General features: G+C 40.7%; 1 protein-coding gene across 4 annotated transcripts; it reads right to left on the bottom strand.

The window, feature by feature from the left end:
* Positions 1–4,333: 4,333 nt before the first annotated feature.
* Positions 4,334–24,436, bottom strand: AKR1A1 (aldo-keto reductase family 1 member A1). Of its 4 annotated transcripts, none has more exons than XM_033152307.1 (9): positions 24,415–24,436; positions 15,380–15,475; positions 12,018–12,137; positions 11,477–11,628; positions 10,588–10,783; positions 8,944–9,143; positions 8,022–8,094; positions 6,030–6,116; positions 4,334–4,612 (listed from the first exon to the last, which is right to left on the bottom strand). In XM_033152307.1, exons 2-9 carry the CDS (start codon positions 15,467–15,469, stop codon positions 4,547–4,549), a joined length of 984 nt encoding a protein of 327 aa, XP_033008198.1. In that variant the 5' UTR covers positions 15,470–15,475; positions 24,415–24,436; the 3' UTR covers positions 4,334–4,546. The 4 variants fall into 4 exon arrangements, with proteins under 4 accessions (XP_033008198.1, XP_033008196.1, XP_033008199.1 ...); XM_033152305.1 differs by lacking the exon at positions 24,415–24,436 and adding an exon at positions 20,654–20,760; XM_033152308.1 differs by lacking the exon at positions 24,415–24,436 and adding an exon at positions 20,695–20,730.
* Positions 24,437–24,957: the final 521 nt, after the last annotated feature.

Below are 24,957 nucleotides of genomic sequence, written 5' to 3'. Positions count from 1 at the left end.
AATCAGCCGAAAAACGCAGCCCACCGCCCCTCCAGATGCTTTTATAGCCCCCTGAGGACACGCCCCAGCAGCGCGAGGCACGCTCTCAAGGCAAAGGAACTACGGCTCCCAGCATGTCTCGCGCTTCCCTGTGAGGCCTTTCGGGAAGCCGGAACTCGTCCCGAGACGTTGAAAAAAACCGCAAAAAAAAACAAGCGCAACGTGACGAATGCCAGAGAAACACTCGATCACGTTGGAAATGTCGCCCCACTCCCACTCTCACTCTGGTTGCTGTTTCGGGAAACGTAGTCCGCGGACTCGGAGTAAACCTAGCCCACGACTTTTGTAGCATGCCGGAAAATGTAGTTCTGAGCTCAGAGTACTTGTAGTCCGTAGATGGTAGAAGAGCATACTGGGAAAGGCTGTGAAATAAATAGCATCCATTCCGAGATCTATTAGCTCTGCGGGCGGTTAAAGGCAAGAGTCAGAAACTGTCTTAACCCTCTGACCTCTTTAACTGCTCTGACACAGATCATCTAGTCTGCTGGGCAACCCCCTTCCTCCAGCGTTTTTTATAAGATGGAGGAAACAAGGAGAAGGGGACGGCAGAGGACGAGAAGGTTGGACAGTGTTCTCGAAGCTACCAACATGAGTCTGACCAAACTGCGGGAGGCAGTGGAAGACAGGAGTGCCTGGCGTGCTCCGGTCCATGGGGACACAAATAGTCGGACACGACTAAACGACTAAACAACAACAGTCTTTAAAAACCAAGGTCCTGGATCACAGCACGCATGCTTCAGATGTGACGAATGAACACAACACAGGGCAGCTCCCGATCCCACAGACTTCCGTGCATCAATGTAAAGAGGTTGCAGTGTGACCTGCGAGAGGGTGGAAGTGGCGCGACTCACCTGACCCTCATCTCTGACACCGGGATCTCTACCGGCAGAGGGCAGGATTAGCCTGGCAATGCAGTGGTGTCCCCAAGTGCACCTGTCTTCGGCTTGGAGGGAAATGAACCCCATTCGCTCAGGCTAGGAAAAAATAAAAGCACTGCGCGTGGAGGAAACGCCGCACATAGGATAATACCTGCCCAGGTCTTCCCTACTGAGATGTGTGTGTACTGGATATGTCATATTTCTAGTCCAGTAGACTGGGCTTAGAAAGTGATTGACCCTAAGATGAAGCTTCGTACATTTGTGAGGATTTGGGACCTATTTATCTGCGGTTCTCTTTATTTTTCAGCCTCGGTTCCCTTCCCACATGTTGTCAGACTACAATTCCCATCTTCCTTGACAATTGGCTAAGCTGGCTAAGGAATACTTACCTGCTGCATCACTAGCTCTCAATAATTCATAGCAAAAATGTTGCTACTGATAAAGATTGTATCTGAACATGTGCAAACTATGTTATCTCCCTAACAAGTATGCTTAGGATTGCATTAGAAATTAACCTTACTGGGGCATGACAGTAGCTAATTAAGACCAAGCAACTGACAAAACGTCAAATGCTGCAACATTTTTCCTGGTTCAGTACCAGCCTTATAAGAATGGTCTATTGTGTTCGGTAGGCTTTCTTCCAAGGTCCACAATCACCCTATGCAAAGTTAAGCATGCCTAAACATGTTTATTTCAGTGGTCTCAGGCACACCTAACTGCACAGGACTCTGTGTAAGTGTGCACAAATTGTCGCCTTATGGGAGTAAACACAAACTGCTAACATAGAAGAAAATCCTACTAACAATATTACTAGGAGTTGTCTCTAGTTAGATAACAGTTAACACCTCTTGAAAGCATATATTACTAACTGGGTTAAAAACAGGACAGGATTCTGTACCTTTAATGGTTGTGTAGGGTGGAATTTTAGCAGACACAAGCTTACACCTGCTGAAAATTCTTCTGCGCAACTATTAAGGGTGCAGGAGCTTTATCTTGCATCTAGCCACCTAGCAGAAATAAGGGAAACTGCACTAGTAATAAGGCAGCAATAATTCCCAATCAAAACATACTGACCTAATCAGTATTAATGCAAAGTTCTCTAAAGATTACAGTTGGAGTAAAGTTTGGTCTGCAGTTTGTTTCCACATCTTCTTACATAAAGTGTGTGCTTGAATTTCCATGTTGGCTGTAAGGCTTCTGTGAACCAGCCCACCAATCTGAAACTTTATGTTACCTGTTGTATTGTCATCTATGGTATGAACTTCAATATACTTTTTCAGTTACAGTAATTTTTTTCAAAGCTGAGTCTCATTTAAAAACAACTAGTGAAGGAGAATATTTTTTTAATGAGTAGACACTGACATTGATTATGCAGCTAAGAACCTCATCACTATTCTGCTATCAACAGCTGCTCCTCCTCTGGTCATTAGCTCCATTCTAAAAGCTTCTACCTACCCAAATGTCATTTTGCTGGGTCTTTACTTTCATAGGCTGAATAGTTAACTTCATTCATTAGATAAGGTAAATTGCCTGCCTAATGCAAAGGTTGTAGATGTTAGCCATGGAGGAGACAGTGGTTGTGGTGCACATTGACACCAGTGACATGGGGAAATGTAATCTCAGCCCTTTTTTTTTTGCTACCGTATATTCTGGCGTATAAGACTACTTTTTAATCCAGGAAAATCTTCTCAAAAGTCGGGGGTCGTCTTATACGTCGGGTGGAGAATATCTCAATCTCTATATTTTTACTGGAAAAGTTGGGGGTCGTCTTATACGCCGGAAAATATGGTAGTTTAACTTTGCACATCTCTTCAGTCTCACACCATTTTTGATTCTCCCTTACAGCTTGTTTCTGAAGTTGTGCCCATCAATAAAGAGCTGGGAAAGCGCTAACCAGGCTTTGGGAAGGAGACAGGAGAACTGTATCACCCTGCCAGAGCCCTCACACCTCCTTCCCAAAGCCCAGTGCTCAGAAACTCGAGGAGGTCAAATGTTGCAGAGGACCACCCCTGCTGGGTCAGGTGGGCCTTTGATATGATCCAACAGGGTTCTTATGTTCTTTATCTCGCGTAAAAATGCAGCAGTTGCTCACTGTATCAAAGAGTGCACTAGCCACAGCATATTGCAACCTAGGTGAATCTTCATTGAGAATAATATCAGACATATACACACTTGCTAGCATATACAAAACTGAATATATTTACCAAAAAGACAATATAGATTTTCAGACAAGGTATCTTAAGACCCCAACCCAAGGGAATCATTATATCAATATACCCAGACAGCTGACAATTTTACTAAGAAAAATACTAATAACAAAACTGTTGCTTGTATTTTGGATCTGCATCCCTAAAGATGCAATATATGTCTGCTTTTAATTCAAAACACTTTAACCTACTGCAGCAATCTGAAAGTTACCTTAAAAACACTAGTACCCCTTCAGCTCCAGTATAAGATACCTGTGCACATGTTTGGATATAATGTTCTTAGTGTATCAAAGTCACTAGGAATACTGGAGGATTTGATTGTTTCAGCCCCCCACACAAAATACAGTTTTTCTGTACAAGGACATCCTGAATAACACTGAGTTGGAATTTTGTAAGTTGAGGGAGGAGGGGAACAGGGACCTAGAGAATATGAAAGGGAGTGGGTGACTGTGCTCCCTTTTGTAAAATAAAAAAATCAGAATTTCATGGATGTAGACATTTAGCTTAATTACTTCTCCATGGTGTGGCACCTCACTGAAGGACTGCATATAGCTAAATCCTGAGCACCACTTCGGCAGCAAAACAATTGGTATTTCAACACTAGAAATAATTTTTCAATCCCATCAATAATACAATGATCAGAAGATCGGTTTACAGTAGCTGCTTATGAGGAAGTGGCTCTTCACAGGAGACAGACTGGCAACATTTGGACTCCATATATAGACCTGTTTGCATGATGGGTCACTATGACGTCTGACCTGATACAGGATTCTAGTGATGATTAAGATTATGTGTACTCCTTTGTCTACTTTTCCCTCTCCCTTTCTGGTTTCTTTTTTGTTTCTCTTCTTTATGGGAAAGAAAAACAATTTAAAATCAAATAAAATTAAAGAAGGTCTTCCATTACAAAGTACATGCGTATATACCTATGTAAATAAGGGAGGGCATTTGGAAAAGACTGACAGAAAAATGTGAAAAGGTTGTTTTAAACTATCCTCCTGAAAGTTCATACATGGCTGGAGGAGATGGTTCAGTTAATACACAATGGGGTTAGTGATTTCCATCTAGCATTAAATGCAGTAGCAATATCAAGCACATTCTGTTTCAAATTATGTTCCCTGAAAGCAGGCTTGTGATATTAGAGCACATTCAGCGTTAAATCAGGCTAACACTGCTGTCATAGCATAAGCATAATTTTGGACCGAGGTGGGACTTACAAACTTGTGCATTTATTTTTAATGCTTACACATGTCTCTTGCAATTTATCTCTATTCCTGTCATTCATTTCTTTATAAACATGTAGAAACAAATAAAGGCCACACACAAAAATAATCATAATAACACCAGAAATGTTTTTTAAGTCTAATAACCCATGGCAGTCTTGAGTGGAAATTCTATCTTCTGTCTTCTAAACTACTGGAGTTAATAGGGATCATTGAAAGGATAGAGGGGGTGTCCAGCATCCCTTGCAACAAGTTTGCCCTCGACCTGTAGCAGATAAAGGTAAAGAGAAAAGGAAGTACAAGTGTTACAATTATTCTAGAAAATGAATGCTATCTCTCAGGTGCGTGTGCATAACCAGTGGGAAAACTGCCATAGCTAATAGCTGCTCTTTTGGTCAGCTTCTATCTTCTATAGCAATTGCAACTTAAAGTAATAGAATGTTGGATATACTAGCAAGGCAAAATTAGAATTAATCCTACTGATCTGAGTACGGTCCATGAATCTAATGAAACAGCACTGATCTCAATTTGAGGCCTTTTTATAAAACACACTGATGACATGGGAGCAAGCGAACATGTCTCCAATGAAGATGACAGAAAATTTTGAATGTAGTTTTGCATATGGTAAAATGATACTGTTTATAGGTGTGAATACGATTACACTGGGGGAAATGGAACATGTTTTGCAGGATACACACACATACAGCGCAGAGAAAAGGGAAACCAATAAGAGTGACGAGAGGGCAACATGATTCTTTTATAGAAACCACTGGCTAATGTACAATAAGGTTCTGTTGATAAAGAATAGTTTTCTTCCTCATCTCAGGAGCCACTAGGGGGCACGCAACACAAGCAATACAGCTTGCACCATCACAAAAGCAAATTTAAAAATTGTCTGTTCATTAAATATTGCATTAGAAGATAGGGGGTGGGGGAGCAATATAAAACCTACAGAACTTCCCAAGGACAAATTAGTAATTTATTCTCTTCATGCATCACTCTTAGCAAGGAAATATATCTGATCTATTTTTACACAGAAGGAAAATCCTCTGCATCTTTATCCTCCGCTACCAGGGACAGCCCTCTCATCAGACAACCTGAGATAGTTTTCTTGCTGCTGTTTGGAAAAGCACATGAATCCGACTTTGAAGAATCTGTAAGTAAACCATTTTCAGCTTACCAAACGTGTGGTCTCTTTCACAAAGAGGAAGTAGGAGCTTTGAAATAAACTTAGAAGGGGATATTTTAAAGATCTAACAGCCTATATTCCCACACTTTACTGCTTGTTTTGTGATTTTAAATCTTTTCTGAGGCTCTTTCACCAAACAGTACTTGCCCCAAACCTGGATCTAGGCCATCCAGGGAATTCTCATTTTATTCTTTTAAGCCTAATTTACAACTAAAAAACACAAACACATTTGACACATGTTTTAAACATTAAATCAAATGATGCACTGCTTGATAGCCAATAGCATTCACAAGAAGTAATCATGTTAAGTAAATAGCTTGTCATCTACACAATGGGTTACCCCAAGTTCTACTTCAGCTGTTTTGTTTGAATGCCAGTTACTAAGGGATAAATGAATAAGAAGGGTTAGAGTGTTGAACACCCTCGTGGGAGGCGAATGATACAAAGCCTCAATTATGGTGAAAATGCCTTAGAGAGCAAGAGGCAACATTACCGTAACCATTGGAACAATATATCGCCAGTTCTTATTCAGGCTCCCAATAAAGCTCATCTCTTCCGCTGTCAGGTTGAAGTCAAACACCTAAAACCAGAAGCAGATACTTCATTCCTTATTTAAGATATGATTTTCACTCACACTAATCCACAACCCTCTCTACCCTGCCTTTTTAGTCACAGTGCTTTCCTTATATTGAGCAGGTTAGCATTAACCTTACATTGTGCAAAAGATGGACCGTATGAGCATTTTCTTTATTTACTGCTATCTTTTTTTAAAAAAAAAACAGCTTTAATCCACTATAAGATGTTTTCAGCTACTCTGCATGTCTGGTATATATGAAGTATGCTTCTTTACTGCATCTCCTCTACTAAAGACTAAGTGGAAAAGAAACAAATTTTGTTCCTCACTTATCAGCAAATCTCCTTAAGGAGCTCAATAGCAGAGATTAGGTGGAAGTAACTCCCTCTGGGTTGACAGGAGGCAGAATTAAGATGGACGACTTCCTCCAAAAGCAAGGGCTTCCTTGCAAGGCCACTGTGCATGGAATTTATAAAACAGATCCAGCCTTTGGAAATGAGACAGAGAACCATTTGTGCACAGCAGCTTGCAATGGAAAACAGACACTAGGGAAACCCTCTCTGCTCACAAGCTAAATAATTTCAAATACAACCATTGAGCATATAATAAGAGGCAGGACAGGCTATTACTGCTTTCCTCAAGGTAGAGGGCACTTTCTTCCTCAATAACAGAAGCCTGAATTTGTTGCTAGACATAAGAATCAAATTCCCTAGGGAAGACTCATTTAGTGATATGAGGCTTGGCTACCCTCCACAAATCTTCAGACACAAAGATGACCAATGAAAAAAGTTCTGACTTCCATCAGGGAGTTCTCATTCGTAGGCTCCTCAAATCTAGTTAAGCACCAGCTGAAGGCTTGGCCATGATGACAGGGTGGTGGTGAAGGGGGGGGGGTGCAGCAGGAAAAACTCTCATAGGCTTCTTCAGCAAAACCAGCGTTGCCCAACACAAAGCCCTCTCATTCAGTAGTGAAGTTGGAATGAAAGTTAAATTATCTGCTTCTGAGAGAGTACCTGTCCAGCTCATCTCTTCACCTGTCCTGCCTAACTTTGCTATGTAGGAGATGGAGTTGCTGTCACTGTTTGGAAGTTGTCATGCAGGAGGCATTTCAGAGGCAGGAAATAAACCAGCTTCCTTGAAATGAAGGTAATCTTAATCCTGCCTCCTGTCATCCTAGAGAGTGGAACTTCCTAGTGACTCCACTCCCAACACACACAATCCAAAGCATTTGGGAGGATCTCCCCGAAAACACTATAATATTGCCAACATGATTCTGAACTTCATTTTAATAGCACTTGAAAAGCCATGTTCCGGCTTAGTGATAAAAATTACAGAGTAATTTTTCAGCAGTGCTCTCAAAATGGGGAGGGCATAGATTTATTTTTGCCTGGACTATACATAAAAGCCCTGGAGAAAAAGATCAAAGATTATGGTGAACTCATTTAAATCCAAAAGGAACATGCACAATTAAAATTGTTTGAAGTGAGGCTTTAAAAGAATACAGCCACCCAAATCAAAACTGGAAAAGAAAATCCCTTTAAGGCACTGGAAACAATGGCAATGAATACACACAATTGAGGGTCAGCTGCAGCAGACTGAACATATAGATTACAAAGACTGGATGTGCTAAACTAGTATGCTCCAGTCTCTAAAAATCAGATATCCAGATAAGCCTCTGCTGATACATATAGTAGAAAAAGAGTTGATGAACTACTGCACGGGGTGGCTGCTGCACAGAATGAACTGGAAATGGTAAATATGCGTGCATTGGCTATATAAAACTACTTCATGGTAGGACCACACCTTACTTAGACAATGCCAGTAAGGAAACAGACAGAGAGAGCAGAAGCCTTAGTACTGCAAGCCAAGGCAGTGCTGTTTCTGAAAGGCGTGGCAGGAGGCCTCACTCACCTGGAGATTCTGGAGTATGCGAGCAGGAGTAACGCTCTTGGGAATGACTACCACTTTGCGCTGTACTTGCCATCTATCACAGAGTTAAAGGAGAAGCTGTGATTCCTCCACAATGTCTAAATAAAACCCAAAACAGTCGATCCAGGTAGCAAAATAGTACATGCCGCAGCCACTGCTGCCATCCGTTTTGTTTCTACAGGCCTCTCATGCCTTCTAAGGCATCTTCGGGGCTCAGAGTGTGACAGCATAATCTTAAGAAGACAGAGCTCCAAGCTCTGGGATAGCTCAGTTGTTGGGGAGCAAGACAGAGCTCCAAAGCAGCTCCTTTCAGATAAACCTCAGAATGGATTCTCAAAATGAATGGTTATTTTTGAAAAGTTGAGCCCACTTGGGCCTTGATAATGCTTGCAATATAGCCAAGAAATCCCAGTATATTCTCGGATATTAAGTTCTCCTTTCCCACTTGGGGAGCTTTTGTTTCCTCTAGTATCTCTTCTCTTACAAGGAGCTGACTCTATCTTGCAGAGTATTGAACCCACTTAGAGCCTACCGCTCACCATAACCTTTCAGCCCTTTGAAAGGCCAAAAATAAGAAATGGGAGAGGCAGCTGAAAATGCTTTATTGCCATTTAGAAGCCAAAGTCAGCTAAGCAGACCATTTTGGCTAAAACAAGGACGAGGAACCTGTGGACTCTCCAGATGTTGCTTGACTACAACTCTCATCATTCTGGACCACCTGCTCATTGTGCTGGCTGGTTAGACAGGAGTTGTAGCCCTGCAACAGTTGCCTGGGGGGGGGAGCAGGTTTCCCACCCCTTGGGCTAAAACAAAGTTCATAGTGAATTCGCACAGAAACCAAAAAGATCCATTTGTTCCAATAAGTCCTCACCATGTCCTCTACCAAATTCTAGTCTGCTGTTACCTGAGAAGAATCTGCGCAGGAGATTTGCTGTATTTTTCAGCTAGCTTTTTTATCCCAGGTTCTTCCAGCAACACAGGTTCATCTGGGTGCTTCCACATCCGGTCAGGGGAACCAAGAGGGCTATAAGCAGTTACCACCAGCCCTTTCTGATGGCAGTGAGCTATCAGTTCATTCTGGGCAAGGTAAGGGTGACATTCCACCTATTTAAAAAAGCAGTATATAGTAATGAGAAGATTGCTAAAAGGGGGGGGGGAGACATCCACCTGCACTGCAGAAGCAGGAAAGGCAGATGCAGGTCAATTCATATATGGGCAGAAACAGCAGTATGGCATTCACAAACCACATAATTTCTGCTCTTAGAGGAAACCCTCCCACTTGTGGCATAAACATTCTAAAGCATAAGTGCAAGATTGATCACGGTTGGGGCTGGATTAACTGGGAGTAGAATAACCCAAGTCATTGACCACTTCCTTATCTCCACCCTGCAGGGGCTGATAACATTTCCTTTACTACACATACTAGCTACAATCTGCAATCTGTTTATTCTGCAGCAGTCCTGCTTATTTTAAGACAACATACAGAAAACACACTCTCCAGGCATAACAGCTTTGTAAAACCATTTATGCCATTATATAATTTTTGTATTAAAAAGTATATATTTTCTGAAACAATGAAGTTTTTCCTTCCCTTCCTTTCTCAAGACACCTGATCTTAAGGATCCCTATTGCTTTACAAAATGCCTTCTATTACCAGACTCTCATTTGCAAATACTGTAAGGAATGCTGTGAGACCGGTTGTGTCATGCTGAAATCAATGTTGAAAGCAGGACATTATTAAGAGAGGGTTTAAAAAACAAAAAACAAATGTCTCTGTTGCAGAGAATCATGCAAGCCACTCAGTCTGCAACGAGTCTGCAGTCTGGAGCACTACACCACCCTTTCCTTTGCCATAAGAATTCTGGTTATTGATCGCACGTTTTAGCAAATCGTTGATAGCACTATCACAGTTAATTCTCAAACTGGGTACCAGAACCAATAGTATGCTATGAAAAATAAGATGATTAATGGCTCATGTGAGTCTGAAGTACCCATTCACTGAAATGATCACATCTTTTTGTCAAGAGATTCACTTTAAATGCATCACTTCTCTCTCTACTCATCACTTTCTGCCAAAGAGCAAACAATATGTTGGGGGCCCAATTTAAATCAGGGAAATGGAGTGAGGAAAAAGAGTCAAACCCCCTACTCTAGTACTGCTCCTTCAAAATAACAGCCTCAAACAGCATGGGCAAAGGCTAAAAACAAAACCACCAAAGCAAAGAGAAATCTTGATAATGGAAGAGTGGGAAAGCTGGGCTATTTTGATCACATTTCTCATATTATAAGGAAACCAACTGATTAAGAGTAATCAGTCGCTTTAAATAAAAACTGCAAGTCCCAACTACCAGTACTTGAACCTTTCTTAGAAGAGTCAAGCGAGCTTTTTTGTACAGGACGTTCCATTCTGCAGGGGCAGTTCCACGGCACAGCCACCCCATGCCCAACAGAAACAGAAGCATCCATCCTTATGGCCCACCTTCTCTCCTCTGCCAAGAGAACCATCTCAGAAAGTAACCTGCTCCCTCTTTTTCTGCATCTGCCTTACCTGTAGCACAGCTGGCTTTACAGAAGCTATGCCAAGGATATCATCAATTTGACGGCTATTGAAGTTTGATAACCCAATGGCTTTCACCAGACCCTTTTCCACTAGCTTCTCCATCGCCTTCCAAGTTTCTTTGTAGTCAATGTAGTCATAACGCATTGTGCCATCAGGATTCTTGGGGAAGAGGTTGTCCCCCCGTCTATTATTTTAAAAAAAAAATGCACAGAAAACAGATAACTAGCAGAATCTTAAGTCTATTTAAGTTCAACTCATTAGAAGCACTGCTAAAATCCCATGTCATATGACCCAGATCCAGAACAAGCTCTCCTCCTCTAATTTTACCATTCCCACTTACAATGTGGTCAAGTAGTTGATATGTAGTTATTAATTGTTAACTAAAAACCAACCCATACAAATTTATGGCAGTATAAATTGAGTTATGACTGACCATCTTAGGCCTTGGAAAAGTAACTCCCATAAATCCACAGCTTTGGTTATAACAGCACAGAATCTAGAAGGTGGCACAGAACAGGGTGGGGAACCTATGGTCTTCCAGTTGTGGTTGGACTACAATTCTCACAATCCCTCACTATTTGGTTAGGGTTGATGGGAGTTAGCATCTAGCAACATCTGAAGGACCACAGGTTTCTTTTCTATAGGCCACTTAATAATTTGTTTTCATTCATTAGGCATTTGTTTCTTCCCTTTTTTTCTTTTTGCAAAAGAAAGAAGAATCTCAAACCTGAGGAACAGAAGGGGTAACAGGGCTGGCTCATCATTTTGTGACAACAAATTCCTATCTATGCAGATGGTGAAAGGTATCTGACCCTCCCATACCCTCTAAGTGCTGCTGTGGTTTCATGTTCCACATTTCCTTCCTACGGACACTCACTCGAAGGCATGTGGCCAGTGCATGAGGTAAAGATCCAGGTACTCCAGTTTTAGATCTTCCAGGGTCTTCTTTAGAGCTGGCTCCACATCTTCTGGGTGGTGCTTGGTGTTCCATAACTTGGAAGTCACAAACAGCTCTTCCCTCTTAATGGCCTTTTAGAAAGAACGGGGAAGGGAATCTTTTCAGTACTCAAGAAGTTTCTCATCCCTTGATTAGATTTTTGTGTGTGCCTTCTGTGCTATTATGCTAAGGAAGCTTCATTTCCAGAGTCAACAGAATAACACAGACATATTTTTAATGTGCCCTATGAATTTTTTTTTTGCAGCAAAAGGACATTTAGCAAAGGGATAGGCAGAATGTCAAAGCAACAGAGCCCACTAACACACAGCAGGCAGCAGGAACAATAGCTGATTGCCATCTTGGTAGGTTTATATGGAGATGTAATTACACTTTGTAAGCAGAGCCAATCTGAAATAAACATGAAACTTCCACCCACCCAGCCTTTTTGCAGCAGCAATATTCTCGCTCCTTTTTTTTTTACCTTGTCATTTCCAACCATCTCTTGGAGAGCATCACCTATCTCTGCTTCATTGCTGTAAGCAGTAGCACAGTCAATGTGGTGATATCCAGCACTAAGGGCATATTTTACTGCCTCCTTCACCTATATGAAAAATAGGGAGATTGCTGCATAAGAATGTGGGGACATCTGGTTCATTTTAGCCAACAGTGCCATTCCAAATCTACAAGAACTTATGACAAAAGGAAAGCTCATACCAATAACAAACTTACCGGTAGTTGGTCTCTAAGGTGCTACCGGCAGGATTTTTTTGTTTTGTTTTGTTTCAACTACGGCAGACCAACACGACTACCTACCTGTAATTATGACAAAAGGCCTATACATCTTGGAGAAAGCTTCATAGTTTTATAAAATGAGAGATTTGCACTTCTTTTTATCCTTTTCCCTTTACACTTTAAGGTGATTTATGCTAAATAGCAATGTAGTGTGGGGTGGTTATAATGTCAGACTAGAACCTGGGAGGCCAGGGTTCAAGTCTTCACTTGGCCATGAAGCTTTACTGGGTGACCCTGAGCCAGTCACTACCTCTTTGCCTAACCTACCTCACTGTGTTGTGGAGAATAAATGAGGAGGGAAGAATCATGTATGCCACCTTGAGCACTGACATCATTTAACAGTGAACACCATACACATACTACCACAAGTCCCATTGTCTGGTTGCACATCCACAAAGAGATAATGTGTATGTAAGTGATTCTCAGCAAGGTCAATACATTTTCTCTCATACTCTCCCTGTCCTCTGCCCACCGGAACTACGCCTATTTTTTTTTTTAAGCAATGTTTTTATCCAGTTCTCCAATTAGAAGAACAAACAACATTTAGCAAAGGTTTCTGTGGCAATAATAGAATAAATAATATACCCATTTGATGTTACATCTGATAAAGCTCCTGCATTTTTTGTTTGAAAGGAGATGAAACAATATTCACAAAAGGAAGATAAGAGCCTTTGGTTTTAGGTTTTTGTTGTTGTGTTTTTTAAGAAAAAGATCAGAGCCTCTGATGCCTCTTAGATTTAATTTCCTTTTGCTTATTGGAAGCCTGGGCAATGGATAAAGTGTGTCACAAATGCTCTGATGTTCTAAAAAGCCACATTAATTAGAAATCAGTTTCCCTTAGTCACAATGATAAAATAATTTTGTTTCCCTCACAGCTGCAAGATTTTTCTTTCCTCTAGCCTTGGCATGATTCATTTTATGGTCACCATTACGTACTATTCAGAAAGTGGAGACGTTGCTATAAATACACTGTGAATGGAAGTTCAGCTTATGAAAATCTTGCAACACACTTCAGGTTACACAAGGCGTTGTCATCACTGTAGAAAAATTAAATGTGGCACACTACCAAATGAGAGCAATTCTACTGAAGATGAAACTTGCAGATGCCTTTAAAACTTTGTAAACTGCTTTGAGGTTTTCGGTTTGTTTAACAATCAAGTTGTATATACATTTCATTTTATGAAGTAAAATGAAGACAAATAAAGCTTTAAAACATGTTATTTAAATTGGTTGTTCTGTCTCCACCTAATAAGAATTGCAGCTGCAATGGGATGAAGAGCAGGAGAACCAGTTTTGGCTGCCAGCAATTATCAATAAATCATTACTTTGATTTTAAACATTTAAAAACACATTATGCAAAAATGTCACCTCCATTATCAGTGCCTGAAGATATTATTATAATTATCATTATTAATTAAATTTGTATACTGCCCATCATCTGAAGATCATGGGGTGGTTCGCAACAAAAATTTACAAAATGAGAACACAAAATACAGAGAACAAACCAGTAGCCCCCTCCCTTCCCACAAACGCATTTAAAATGCCAAAGAATGTTTAATCTCATTCTGACTAAGTTTCCCTCAGCTGGCTCCCTTTTTTGTACAAAGTGAATGCAAAGCTTCATGCCTTGTGACTGGAAATTAGCCTCTCCTCAGAATCCATGTTGAAGCTACTCTATTAGTTACAGGAAGGCAAAATAAAGAATATGTACTCCCTGCTTGTTGGTTCCTGATAAATCCTTATTTCCCACTACTCCTAACCATTTTTCTTCCAAGCTGAGGGAAGAAAAGTGTCCTCCCACCAAGGCATGACTCTGGGTCAGAAAGAGAGTGAGGCAGACTGAAAAAGAGACTAATTAAATGCATTGTGACTAGTAACATGACTGGCCTCCCTTCAAAAGGAATTTTGGACGCCACTAAGTTGTAGGAATCTATAACTGCACTGAAAAAGCAGAGCCAGCAAATGGCACTTCAGTGAAGTGGAGACTGGCTGTTTAATAGGACCTATAAAATTTATGCAAAGTGGGTGTTCTTCCTCCTTCTTTATCTTGCTTTTGGAATGTGCAAAATCAATCAATACAGAGGTATTGAATAAAAGATGGTGCAAGGGAATTCAGAGGCAGAGACAGTTCCAACCTATGTTCAAATGGACAAGCAAAGATGTGAATTAAGGTCACATTCATACCACATGGCTTCCCCCAGAGAATTCTGGGAATTGTAATTTATCTCCCACAGAGCTACAATTTCCTCTGCAGCTCTGTGGCTGAGGTAGAATTTGACTTCTGGACTCTTCTGTGGTGAACCTCAGCAGCACGTCTCTCACTGCTAGATGAAAGTGAATCACTAAGTCTTGCCACTATTGCACATGGACTCAGACTCAAGTGGACACTACGCCATACCCACCCAACATCTCTGCCTCCAACATCTCATCATGATTTAAAATATTTGTGAAGTGCTTCACATGTACCAGTCACATCATCAAATTTATAACCGTACTACTCCTACGGAAAGAGATGTCATACCAATGAGCCGTAAGAAAGTACATGCATATATGCATAACTTTCAAGAATCCACATTTAATGTCCAGCTAAATAAGAACATGAACTGTATCTACATTCAGGATAGCCATTTCAGTTCAATATCCATTTGTACTTTCAAGTCAAAAAGAGAAAGGCAAATGAAGAGAGAAGGGGGAGGTGTAACAAGCAGGTTAATGCTATCCATCCACAATCTCTATTCTTCATGACTGCTGCTCTTGGATGAACACATTTATTCAGTATCATGCTTAAATGCCAGAAAAGTAATTGTGCTCTTCTCTATTACATCTTGCTCCTAACACAGCATGCATGTGCCTGAGGAAAACTCCTAGTCATTTAATCACAATTAAGAAACTGAAAACTGTTCTCTCTGCACAGAGTACATACAGTAGCTCCTGGTCATGCAACCTCACCTTTCTATGCAGCCCCAGATTTAAAAGAAGAAGAAGAATCTGAATGGTTTTAGCATAGAGTTCTAGAATTCCCCTCCCTCAAACACTAAATTCACAGCTTACCTGTCCAGCGTCACTTTTCCAAGTACCCAATCCAACAAGAGGCAGCTTTTGCCCAGTATGAAGCAAAGCATAGTTGGCCTCGGAAGACATCTTTACCTAAAATAAATGCAATAATAAAAATATTAATTTTTATTGGCTGTACCAATTTGTTTCGCTACACAGAACAGAATGTGTAGTAGATTTGACATTCTTATTTAAGCTGAAACTGAGAGAGTGGAATGCAAAGTATAAATATATAATAGGATTGATTATATTTCATTTTATAAATTTTATTCATCACGCCCTTCCATGGCAGGCACCATGTTCACAGTGGCTTACATCAATTTAAAAACATCTACAGATGCTCACACACACACACACACACACAAATCCAAAATCTGTATAAATCTTTATAAAACCAACAGCATATTAAGAGGCATCACTGTAGACAAAACCTGCAGGGTGGGAGAGCTGTGCCTTTGCTGCTAGTAAAGACAGGCTTTCCTTAAATAAGAGGTGCAGCTCAAGTTATTCCTTATAAATTAGAAGAGTTTGCTTTATTCTAAAAAGTGAAGGATGGATGCTGCAAGTCTGAGTTTTGAAAGGACAGACCACAAGGATTCAGGCATAGTATTCCCCAAGCCCATACCCTCTCCTCTCCCCACTGTGTACCTTGGGATGTAACTTGAAGATATTGTAAGTCTGTGTACTTCAGTGAAGAAATCTGTGCATAAGCTGGCTGGCAGGGCTATATACCTGTAGCTTGATGCTTGCTTGTTATCAGAACAAGATATCAGTTTATCTTCTGACACACTTAGGGAAGCATATAAAGGCAAGGTATCTTGGTATGTCCCAAAGCAATGGTCAGAGCCTGATTTCATAACAAGCAGATCTACAGAGCAATATCAGGTTTTCATTCTCAACTTTCTGTTCACTGTCCAAAACTTACACAATATACCACCATTAACTAACTCCTTCCCTGTTTCCTTCACACCTATTGCCTGAAAGTTGCAGATTCAATGGATTTTTATTCAGATGCAGGTTTCACTGAATTCATCTGTCTTACTCCCAAGTGCATGTGCATGGAACTGAAAGTAATTAAAAGGGACTCTTTGTTGGAGTTTAAGGTAAAGGTGAAGAACCCCTGGATGGTTAAGTCCAGTCAAAGGCAACTATAGGGTGTGGCACTCATCTCACTTTTCAGGCCGATGGAGCCGGCGTTTGTCCACAGTCAGTTTTCCAGGTCATGTGGCCAGCATAACTAAACCGCTTTGGCAAATAGGACACCGTAATGGAAGCCAGAGCACACGGAAATACCGTTTACCTTCCTGCTAGGTTGGCAGAAGCTGGGACAGAGCAACGGGGGTTCACCCCGTCACATGAATTCGAACCACCAACCTTCCAATGAGCAAGCCCAAGAGGCTCAGTGGTTTGGACCACAGCGCCACCCGCGTCCCTTGACTTACTATACGCGTTTGTGCTGATTGAAAAGTATTTTGTTTATCAAAGAGGAACATCCTCCAATGCGATCTAAAAGCTGCTTTGCTGGCTGAATTGTAAGAGGAAATTATGTTTCAAGATATTCCAGTCTCCGTCAACTTCCTCAGCTTTTGCTGAGATCAGCTGTATAGCAGTGTCCCATGAAACTGCTTCCTCCATTTAAGCAGCAGCTCCATTAGACAATTAAGGCAGGATGAAAATTACATTCCTACTTCTACTATTAAATTTCTAATAAAATAATAAATGCCTATTGGATACTGCCAATGAGAAAAACGAGCTTAAGTTGCAGGGCCTATATGCAAACAATGGCTTGGTGTGCAGAACTAGTCTCCCTCTTTAAAACTCTTATTCACACTACTGTATATATATTCACAACACTTATGTATATTCATAGCTTCCCTGTCTTTAAATCATAGAATAGAATCATAGAGTTGGAAGGGACAAATATATATATATATAGGTGTGGAGCACAAACCTATACATAATCGTAAGTCCCATTCAGTTTAATAGGCTTTTCTCCCAAGGAAGCATGCACAGGTTTGCAGTGCCACCCTATACAGTAATTGATTACTCAGAAGTAAAGTCCAATTGAATTCAATGGCATTTACTCCCAAGTGATTATGACTTGCAGCCTCAGCCTAATCATTATTCTTGGGGAGGTCCCAACATGCTAGGATTCAAACTCATGTGCAAAGCTAGCACATTAACCACTTGGTTACACTAATTCATTGCCCTGTGAAAATATGACATGGAAGCCTTTAAGAGGACAACCAGCAAAGAAAAGTACATGTTGGTATTTTTAAAATGTACAATAATCTCATTTGACACAAGCATAATTAGCACTTATATGATCTGAATTGTGCAATTCAGTATACTAGCAGAGGCTGATGAGCAGACTCTTGGGCTGGGGTACTGTTTATTTATTTATTTTTTGGGGGGGTCGTGTTGCTGTTGTTGCTGGTTCTTTTGTGTTTTTATTATTTTTTATCTTGCGATTTATGTGGAAATTATTCCATACGGTTGTATATTTTTTGAATGTTTTATTTATTGTTTATTACTATTTGTGTTATTTTGCAGTTCTGTATTTTTTTTTCATGTTGTAAGCTGCCTTGAGCATAGTTTAAAAACTGTGGAAATGTGGCGTACAAATAAAGTTATATATGCACTGTATGTATATTATTCATTCCAGCTCTGCACTTTAGATAAGTTGCACATCAATCTTGAATGCAAAACTTTAACCCAAGGCAAGTTATAATATATAATCAGTAACTTGATCAGTAGATACCAGCAGTTTCATGCTATTTCACCTGACACAGAGGCAAATAAACCCAATTCCAACTGCAGCTGTAGTGCATACATTGCAGAATTAAAACAGTAAAGGCTATAATTGATTCTGTTTTGAAGACAAGTTATATGATTTTTTTTTATTTATGCTTTGGTCTAGACATCTCTCCTAAAATTACAGTGGTACCTCGGATTACAGATGCTTCAGGTTACAGACTCCACTAACCCAGAAATAGTACCTTGAGTTAATAACTTTGCTTCAGGATGAGAACAGAAATCGCGCGGCCCCATTAGCTAAACCTGGTACCTCAGGTTAAGAACAGTTTCAGGTTAAGAACGGACCTCCAGAATGAATTAAGTTCTTAACCCAAGGTACTACTGTATTATCCTTTACAGTGCATGGTTTACAAAGTCTAACATATTACCAAGATGGTTCAGAGTTGCTCTGTATCTGTAAAATAGAAACAGAGGCTGATAGTGACTTATCCAACACCACAAAGTTAGTCCAGTCTGAGTTAGGAACTAAGTTCAGGGTTCCTAGGAGCTAGTCTACCTCCCCACCACCAGCCATGAGGCCACACTGGTTCAAATGGTTTGCTTTGGAGGTCAGTCTTCATTGGAAAGCAAGTACAGTCCAGCAGATATAATAGTGGATTTAGAAGTGTTGACTTCAAATCAATGCTGAGCAGACTTGGGCAAAGGGCACACAGGACTTTGGGCAGCAGGAACATGAACAGTACACAAGCTGTCCAAATCAAAATTACCAGCAGGCAGTATTACAAGTAATAGTTGATTCACACATTATTGATGTGACAGTATCTTCTAAAACATAAGAGCTGCAGTCTAGTTTGGGGTGAGGGAAAAGACATTGTGTGAGACAGCTCTGTCCTGCAAGCGAGGGGAATAGGAGTCCTGGGGGTGCTGTTGCAATGCCATCCCACCCCAAAACTCAACTATCAGCATATTTGTACTCTGAGCAACAATGCTATGCACACCCAATTTCTACTGAACATTACATACACAGGAGGAAACTACAGTGGTACCCCGCTAGACGAATGCTTCGCTAGACGAAAAACTCGCTAGACGAAAGCATTCGTCTAGCGGGAGGCTGCCCCGCTAGACGAAAAAGTCTATGGGGCTGCCTCGCAAGACGAAAAAATTTCGTCTTTTTTTTTTTTCGTTTTTGCGGAGCGCGGCTCCCATTGCCGCTCCGCAAGACGAAAACCCCGCTAGACGAAAATTTTCGCGGGACGAATTATTTTCGTCTAGCGGGGCACCACTGTACAAGTCTTAATTAGTTTACACACTGATCCCAGGAAAAAAATGCCCTCTGGTTTTAGTTAGGCTTGCTTCTAGACAAATTATGTTTAGGATAACACCCACAAAACTTTATCTTAGTGATCTTAGAGCAATTTAGTTTTTTTCAGTTTAAATTTAATTGAACCAAGTACAAAATGAGGCAGTCTGAATAATTGAGACAGCAAAATAATTAAGAGAACTTGCTCAAGAAAATCTTCAGGGAATCCCTTAGCACCTCAACTTGCCATAGTGTCAATTGTTACACCACACTCCTAGCTATTGGATGCTTGTCATTTGCCTCAAGGTTTATTGCAACCACTTGCAACAGAAATGCATGGGGAGTGGGTGGGTGCTGGCAAGTGAGCAGAGTTTTGCCCAGAGGCATGTGATAAAAAATGTAGACTCCCTGCATTTTGTAGGAGAATCCCCTAACCACGTTACCTCCATTTCAAAATTAAAAAGGCATTGCACTCAACCCACAAACATTAGTTGTTTAACCTTTTCTATTTCTCCAAAAAGATATGGTTTGCCCATGCATACATTACTGTCAGACATTACCAATGATTTCTAAACAGGACTGCCAAGGGGTAAACTAAACTACTCCGAGGTGGTGCGTGCTCAGTGGTAGTAATCTCCAGATAGAGTGGTTATAGCACCCATAATTAAATATTTGTTAAGTGTGGAAACAACTGGATTTTGATACGTAGCCGCTGCAAAGTACACTACAGACACCGTTGTACGGGTGTGAATACATGTATCGCATGCCATAGTTCTTAGTGCAGCCAGAGATTTCTACACGGGGGGGGGGGAGGACAAAAACCCACAGCTTTCAATGGGACTTATTTCAAAACAAATACTATATACGTAACTCCTATGCACACTTAGTTGTAAAGAAGACCGTGTGGAACTCACTTCAATGCAAACACGTGTAGTTTCACTCGCCACGCGTAAATACCACGTTGCACTTAATGCACGTTAGTGGTACATGTTGTTGTTGTTTTCCCCCCTCCCTCCTTCTGTTAACAATTTTTCCACCCCCCAGCCCACCAACTTTTACAGCGAAAAGGGAGGGGGGTCAAAATAAAAAAAAGCAGAGCCTCCGGAAAGGCGCGATTCCTCTACTTTCTACCCCACTTCTTGATTATGCACGAATCCGGCTGACGCCAATCAAGTCAGGCAAAGCAAGAGATAAGCTAACCACGGGAAACTCACAACCAGTTTGCCGCGCGCCTCGTCCTCGAGCGCTCCCTTCCCTCACCGCAGTTCAAAATACACCGACAACTCCCCCGGCCTCCAACTTCAATGTTTCCGTTTCCGGGTTTGATATGTAACCGTATATTCCTCACTTCTCAACATTTTCCAGACCACGTGGGTGCGATGCGTTAACAGTTACAGTATTGCTCTATATTCCCACTCTTTCAAAAAGGGTTTGGTAGAATTAAATCGCTTCCATTACAATCTGGCAGAAACCTTTACTGAATAAAGTTTGCATTCCAAATTTTGGGTATATTTACGACAGTTGGGGTGGGGTTGCCAGGTCATGCTGCAACCAGAGTATGATAAAAGGACAGGATCCCAGGATTGCCTCATCTCAATCAAAGCTGGAAATATGTTCATAATTAGATAAGGAATGTGGCGAAAGATACTACCACCAGGATTGTCAGTGGCAGCAATAACAGAAACAATGCCAAAAAGGTATCTTTACTCCTGCCTGACTCCATTTGCAGCAATTCACTTACACGGGAGAAATGTGCATTCAAGGGCATGATGAGGCTGGGACTAAAAGCCTAACTGCCTACCTCTGATAGCTTCAGTTTCTTTCAGATTTGCTGATTGAACCTATTTGTTCCATACAACTTAATAAAGGAAACAGAACATTTCCTTGTCTTAATAGTTGCACCCAGTGCTTTTTTTCTTTAAAAAAATGTTTAGGGGTACTCACATTTTCCTACTCATATTGAAATACTGCCCCTCTATTAGGCCAAACTTAGATTCACAAAATGTTTAGGGGTATGTTTACCCCTGCGTCCCCCCGAAAAAAAAGCATTGGTTACACCCCTTTATCTGCACATACCCCACCTTACATTCTACTTCCAGTCATGCTTGAATCCACTCACTTGAACCCACTCACTTATTTTTAAAATGGTAAAGCAGTTTGTGGAGGTTGAAGTGTGTAGTCCTGTCACGTGCCCCACTACCACCTCACATACATATGTGTGCAGGTAGAGCTCTTGTTCCACCCAAGGGGAGTTCCTGATGGTTTTTGGGATCCTACACACACACACACACACACACACACACACCAGGCTGTGTAAATATATCTGTCAGTATATGTCAAGGGCTCTTCACATGAATGCTAAATGCATAGCTGACAGCAAATTAAGCTACACAGTGCTGACCCTGCATTTCCCACATGCATTATTTCGATGTGTGCATGGGCTGAAGTGACACATCCCTCCTCCCCAGTATGACAAATAAATAAAATTCAATAAGTGTTTGTAAAATACAAACATTTCTTCTTTATCTCCTCAACCTATCCTAATAATAGGCATTGTTTTAGTCATAATTGCACAATGTGGTAAGGAGTGAGATCCCTTGGCAATGGAGGCTGGGTCTAGTCTCTGGAGCAGGGATGTTTTGCCTTCCCTACACAATTGTTTTCAAATGCAGTACTTTACCTTTCTCCACAGGTGTGAATAGAAATCATTCACTTATATATACAGGTAAAGGTAAAGGTAAAAGTACCCCTGACCATTAGGTCCAGTCGCGGACGACTCTGGGGTTGCGTGCTCATCTCACTCTATAGGCCGAGGGAGCCCACGTTTGTCCTCAGACAGCTTCCGGGTCATGTGGCCAGCATGACAGAGCAGCTTCTGGCAAACCAAAGCAGCGCACAGAAACACGGTTTACCTTCCCGCCAGAGCGGTACCTATTAATCTACTTGCACTTGACATGTTTTCGAACTGCTAGGTGGGCAGGAGCTGGGACCAAGCAACAGGAGCTCACCCCATCATGGGGATTCAAACCGCTGACCTTCCAATCGGCAAGCCCTAGGCCCAGTGGTTTAGACCACAGCGCCAACCGCGTCCCATATATATACAGGTAGCCAGATGCAAGAGGATAGGACTCCTGCACCTAAGAGTTGTGTAGATAAAGGAATTTCAACAGACACCAGGCCTCATTTAGATGGACTGGAGATCAAGAAACAAAATAGGAAATTCTTTCCAGTAGCACCTTAGAGACCAACTGAGTTTGTTCTTGGTATGAGCTTTCGTGTGCAGGAGTCTTCCCCACCCCTGGACCTGTTGTAACATTAAGTAGAGTGAGGTAGCAGCCTCGGACAGATGATATTGCATGTCATGAAAGAGTAACAAATTGTTACAGTTACAGGTGGGTAGCCGTGTGGGTCTGCCATAGTCGAAACAAAATAGGAAATTCTTTCCAGTAGCACCTTAGAGACCAACTGAGTTTGTTCTTGGTATGAGCTTTCGTGTGCATGCACACGAAAGCTCATACCAAGAACAAACTCAGTTGGTCTCTAAGGTGCTACTGGAAAGAATTTCCTATTTTGTTTTAACAAATTGTTAGTTATTTGTATTTTTACTCCAAGGGAGAAGTACTTGTGGGGTTTTCTGCCTCTGGTGTCAAAATAATTTGGTCAGCCTTAGGGATTAGGTGGTGGTAGTGCTCAAAGTTACCAACATGAGTCTGACCAAACTGCGGGAGGCAATGGAAGACAGGAGTGCCTGGCGTGCTCTGGTCCATGGGATCACAAAGAGTCGGACACGACTAAACAATAACAACAGTGCTATTTGATTTGCTTTTCTGCATCAGGCAACAAAAAGTCTTGTACCAGCTCCGGTTCTTTCACTTAGTTAAAAAAATAAAAAATCCAGATTGTTTTCTAGATCTCCCTAACTGATACTTTTAATGGATAGTTTCTAGACCTCTTTAGATGATGAATTTACACAGAGAGGTATTATATAATTTACATTTATGAATAAATACATGAATACATTATTTCCTTTTGCATAGGGAGTTGGTAATATGTGACACATTCCTTACTATTTTGCACACTTGTACATGTGGCTTGGACTTTAGACATTAATTCTGCTGTTACTGATTAATCCATCTTTCCTTTCCCCCCTCATATTAGCATTTTATAGTGGTGAATTTCAAATACAGTACAGTATTCAAATCATATAAAATAAAGTTAAACATAAACCCAAAAGATAAGAATATTATCCTGTTTAATATTATGTTTTTAAAAGGATTAAACACTGGGTTTCAGATAATTATTCTTGCAACATAATCCATGATAAAAATCATAGTGGGTCAATTCAATCATCCTTCTAATATAGCACAGTGTTTCTTTCAATACTAAACTTGGTTACCCAGTAAGCTTCACTGAGTTCAATAAGTTCAAACCTACTTGGAAGTGTGCATTGAACTTTTTGTGTGTCTTATTTCTGAGTAAACATTTATTGCATTAGTTTGCCCATCTCGTTTTTCCTCCTCCTGGATTGTATAATCACCAGTCCTGAGTATCGTTATTCCTTAATATGTACTAATTCAAACTGTTGATTTTTTTACAATAATGTTATAGCAGCATGTATCTGAGAAGTAGCATAGCATTAAAATGGAAATATTGTTTCAATAAATGTTTAAAAAATGGAAACACTGACATGCATTTAAAGGCAACTGGGACTTGGGGCAGGTGTTAGTTGCCTCTGAAATGATTAATTATTCCTCTCTCAGTCAACCTTCATGATTACTGTAGTCATTTGGCCCAAATCCATACATCTCAGAGGTACAGAAACAAATCCCCATTTGGCTTCTCACATGATTACTTCTCCACAGTGTTATCTGTCTCTTGGAATCAAAGTAAAAAAGAGATATCCCAGAGGAAAGGAACAGAAAAGTTACATAAGGAAGAAAGTTGAGCAGAGAGAAAATAAAGCAACAATAAATACCTGAATTGAAGAGAACAGATTAAGAAGCTATTCGAAGCAGCATGTATGAGCCACTGCCAAGAGAATGGCTCATGTGAATAAGACTAACTAATGAATAGCAGAGATTATAAAATAATTAACCTTAAAATGGGAAAAATAGATTATCCAGTAACATGCCACCTCCCTGGTTACAAGGAAATATGGCACTGGTATCTTGCAAACACTGTTGATAATGTTTTTTTTGGCTGAATCAACAAAATACTGAGTTTCTGTTTGCTAGCAGTTACAGCTAAGTGACTGAATATGTGGCTTTATTTGGCCTTGCAGGATAATGTGCACATCAATGGTTAATAATAGTATATGCCTCTGAGCATAAATTAACATTCTCTCACCACTAACAGCCCAAAGTACCGGTAATCTGGGATTATAGACAAATCCACATCCAGGCAACTCCCATTTTATAAAACCTGTTTGAACGGAACTATTATTGTCTATTCAGCATTGTAATTCCAGCAGAAAACTGACTTAAAGCAATTTTATTGAATTTTATACTAGTTACAATCA

Source organism: Lacerta agilis, chromosome 6 (genome assembly GCF_009819535.1).
Source record: "Lacerta agilis isolate rLacAgi1 chromosome 6, rLacAgi1.pri, whole genome shotgun sequence".
In the NCBI taxonomy this organism is placed as follows: Eukaryota; Metazoa; Chordata; class Lepidosauria; order Squamata; family Lacertidae; genus Lacerta; species Lacerta agilis.
Note: the sequence above shows the minus strand (reverse complement) of the source record. Positions and strands in the feature narration are given on the sequence as shown.

Excerpts from the sequence above, each read along its gene's own strand:
- AKR1A1 (XM_033152307.1), bottom strand. The coding sequence starts at position 15,469 with ATGTCTTCCGAGGCCAACTATGCTTTGCTTCATACTGGGCAAAAGCTG. Across the intron at positions 10,784-11,476 it reads CACTGGCCACATGCCTTCGA|ACGGGGGGACAACCTCTTCC; the intron begins GTGAGTGTCCGT and ends TTAAAATAATAG. Across the intron at positions 9,144-10,587 it reads TAAAGCCAGCTGTGCTACAG|GTGGAATGTCACCCTTACCT; the intron begins GTAAGGCAGATG and ends TTTTTTAAATAG.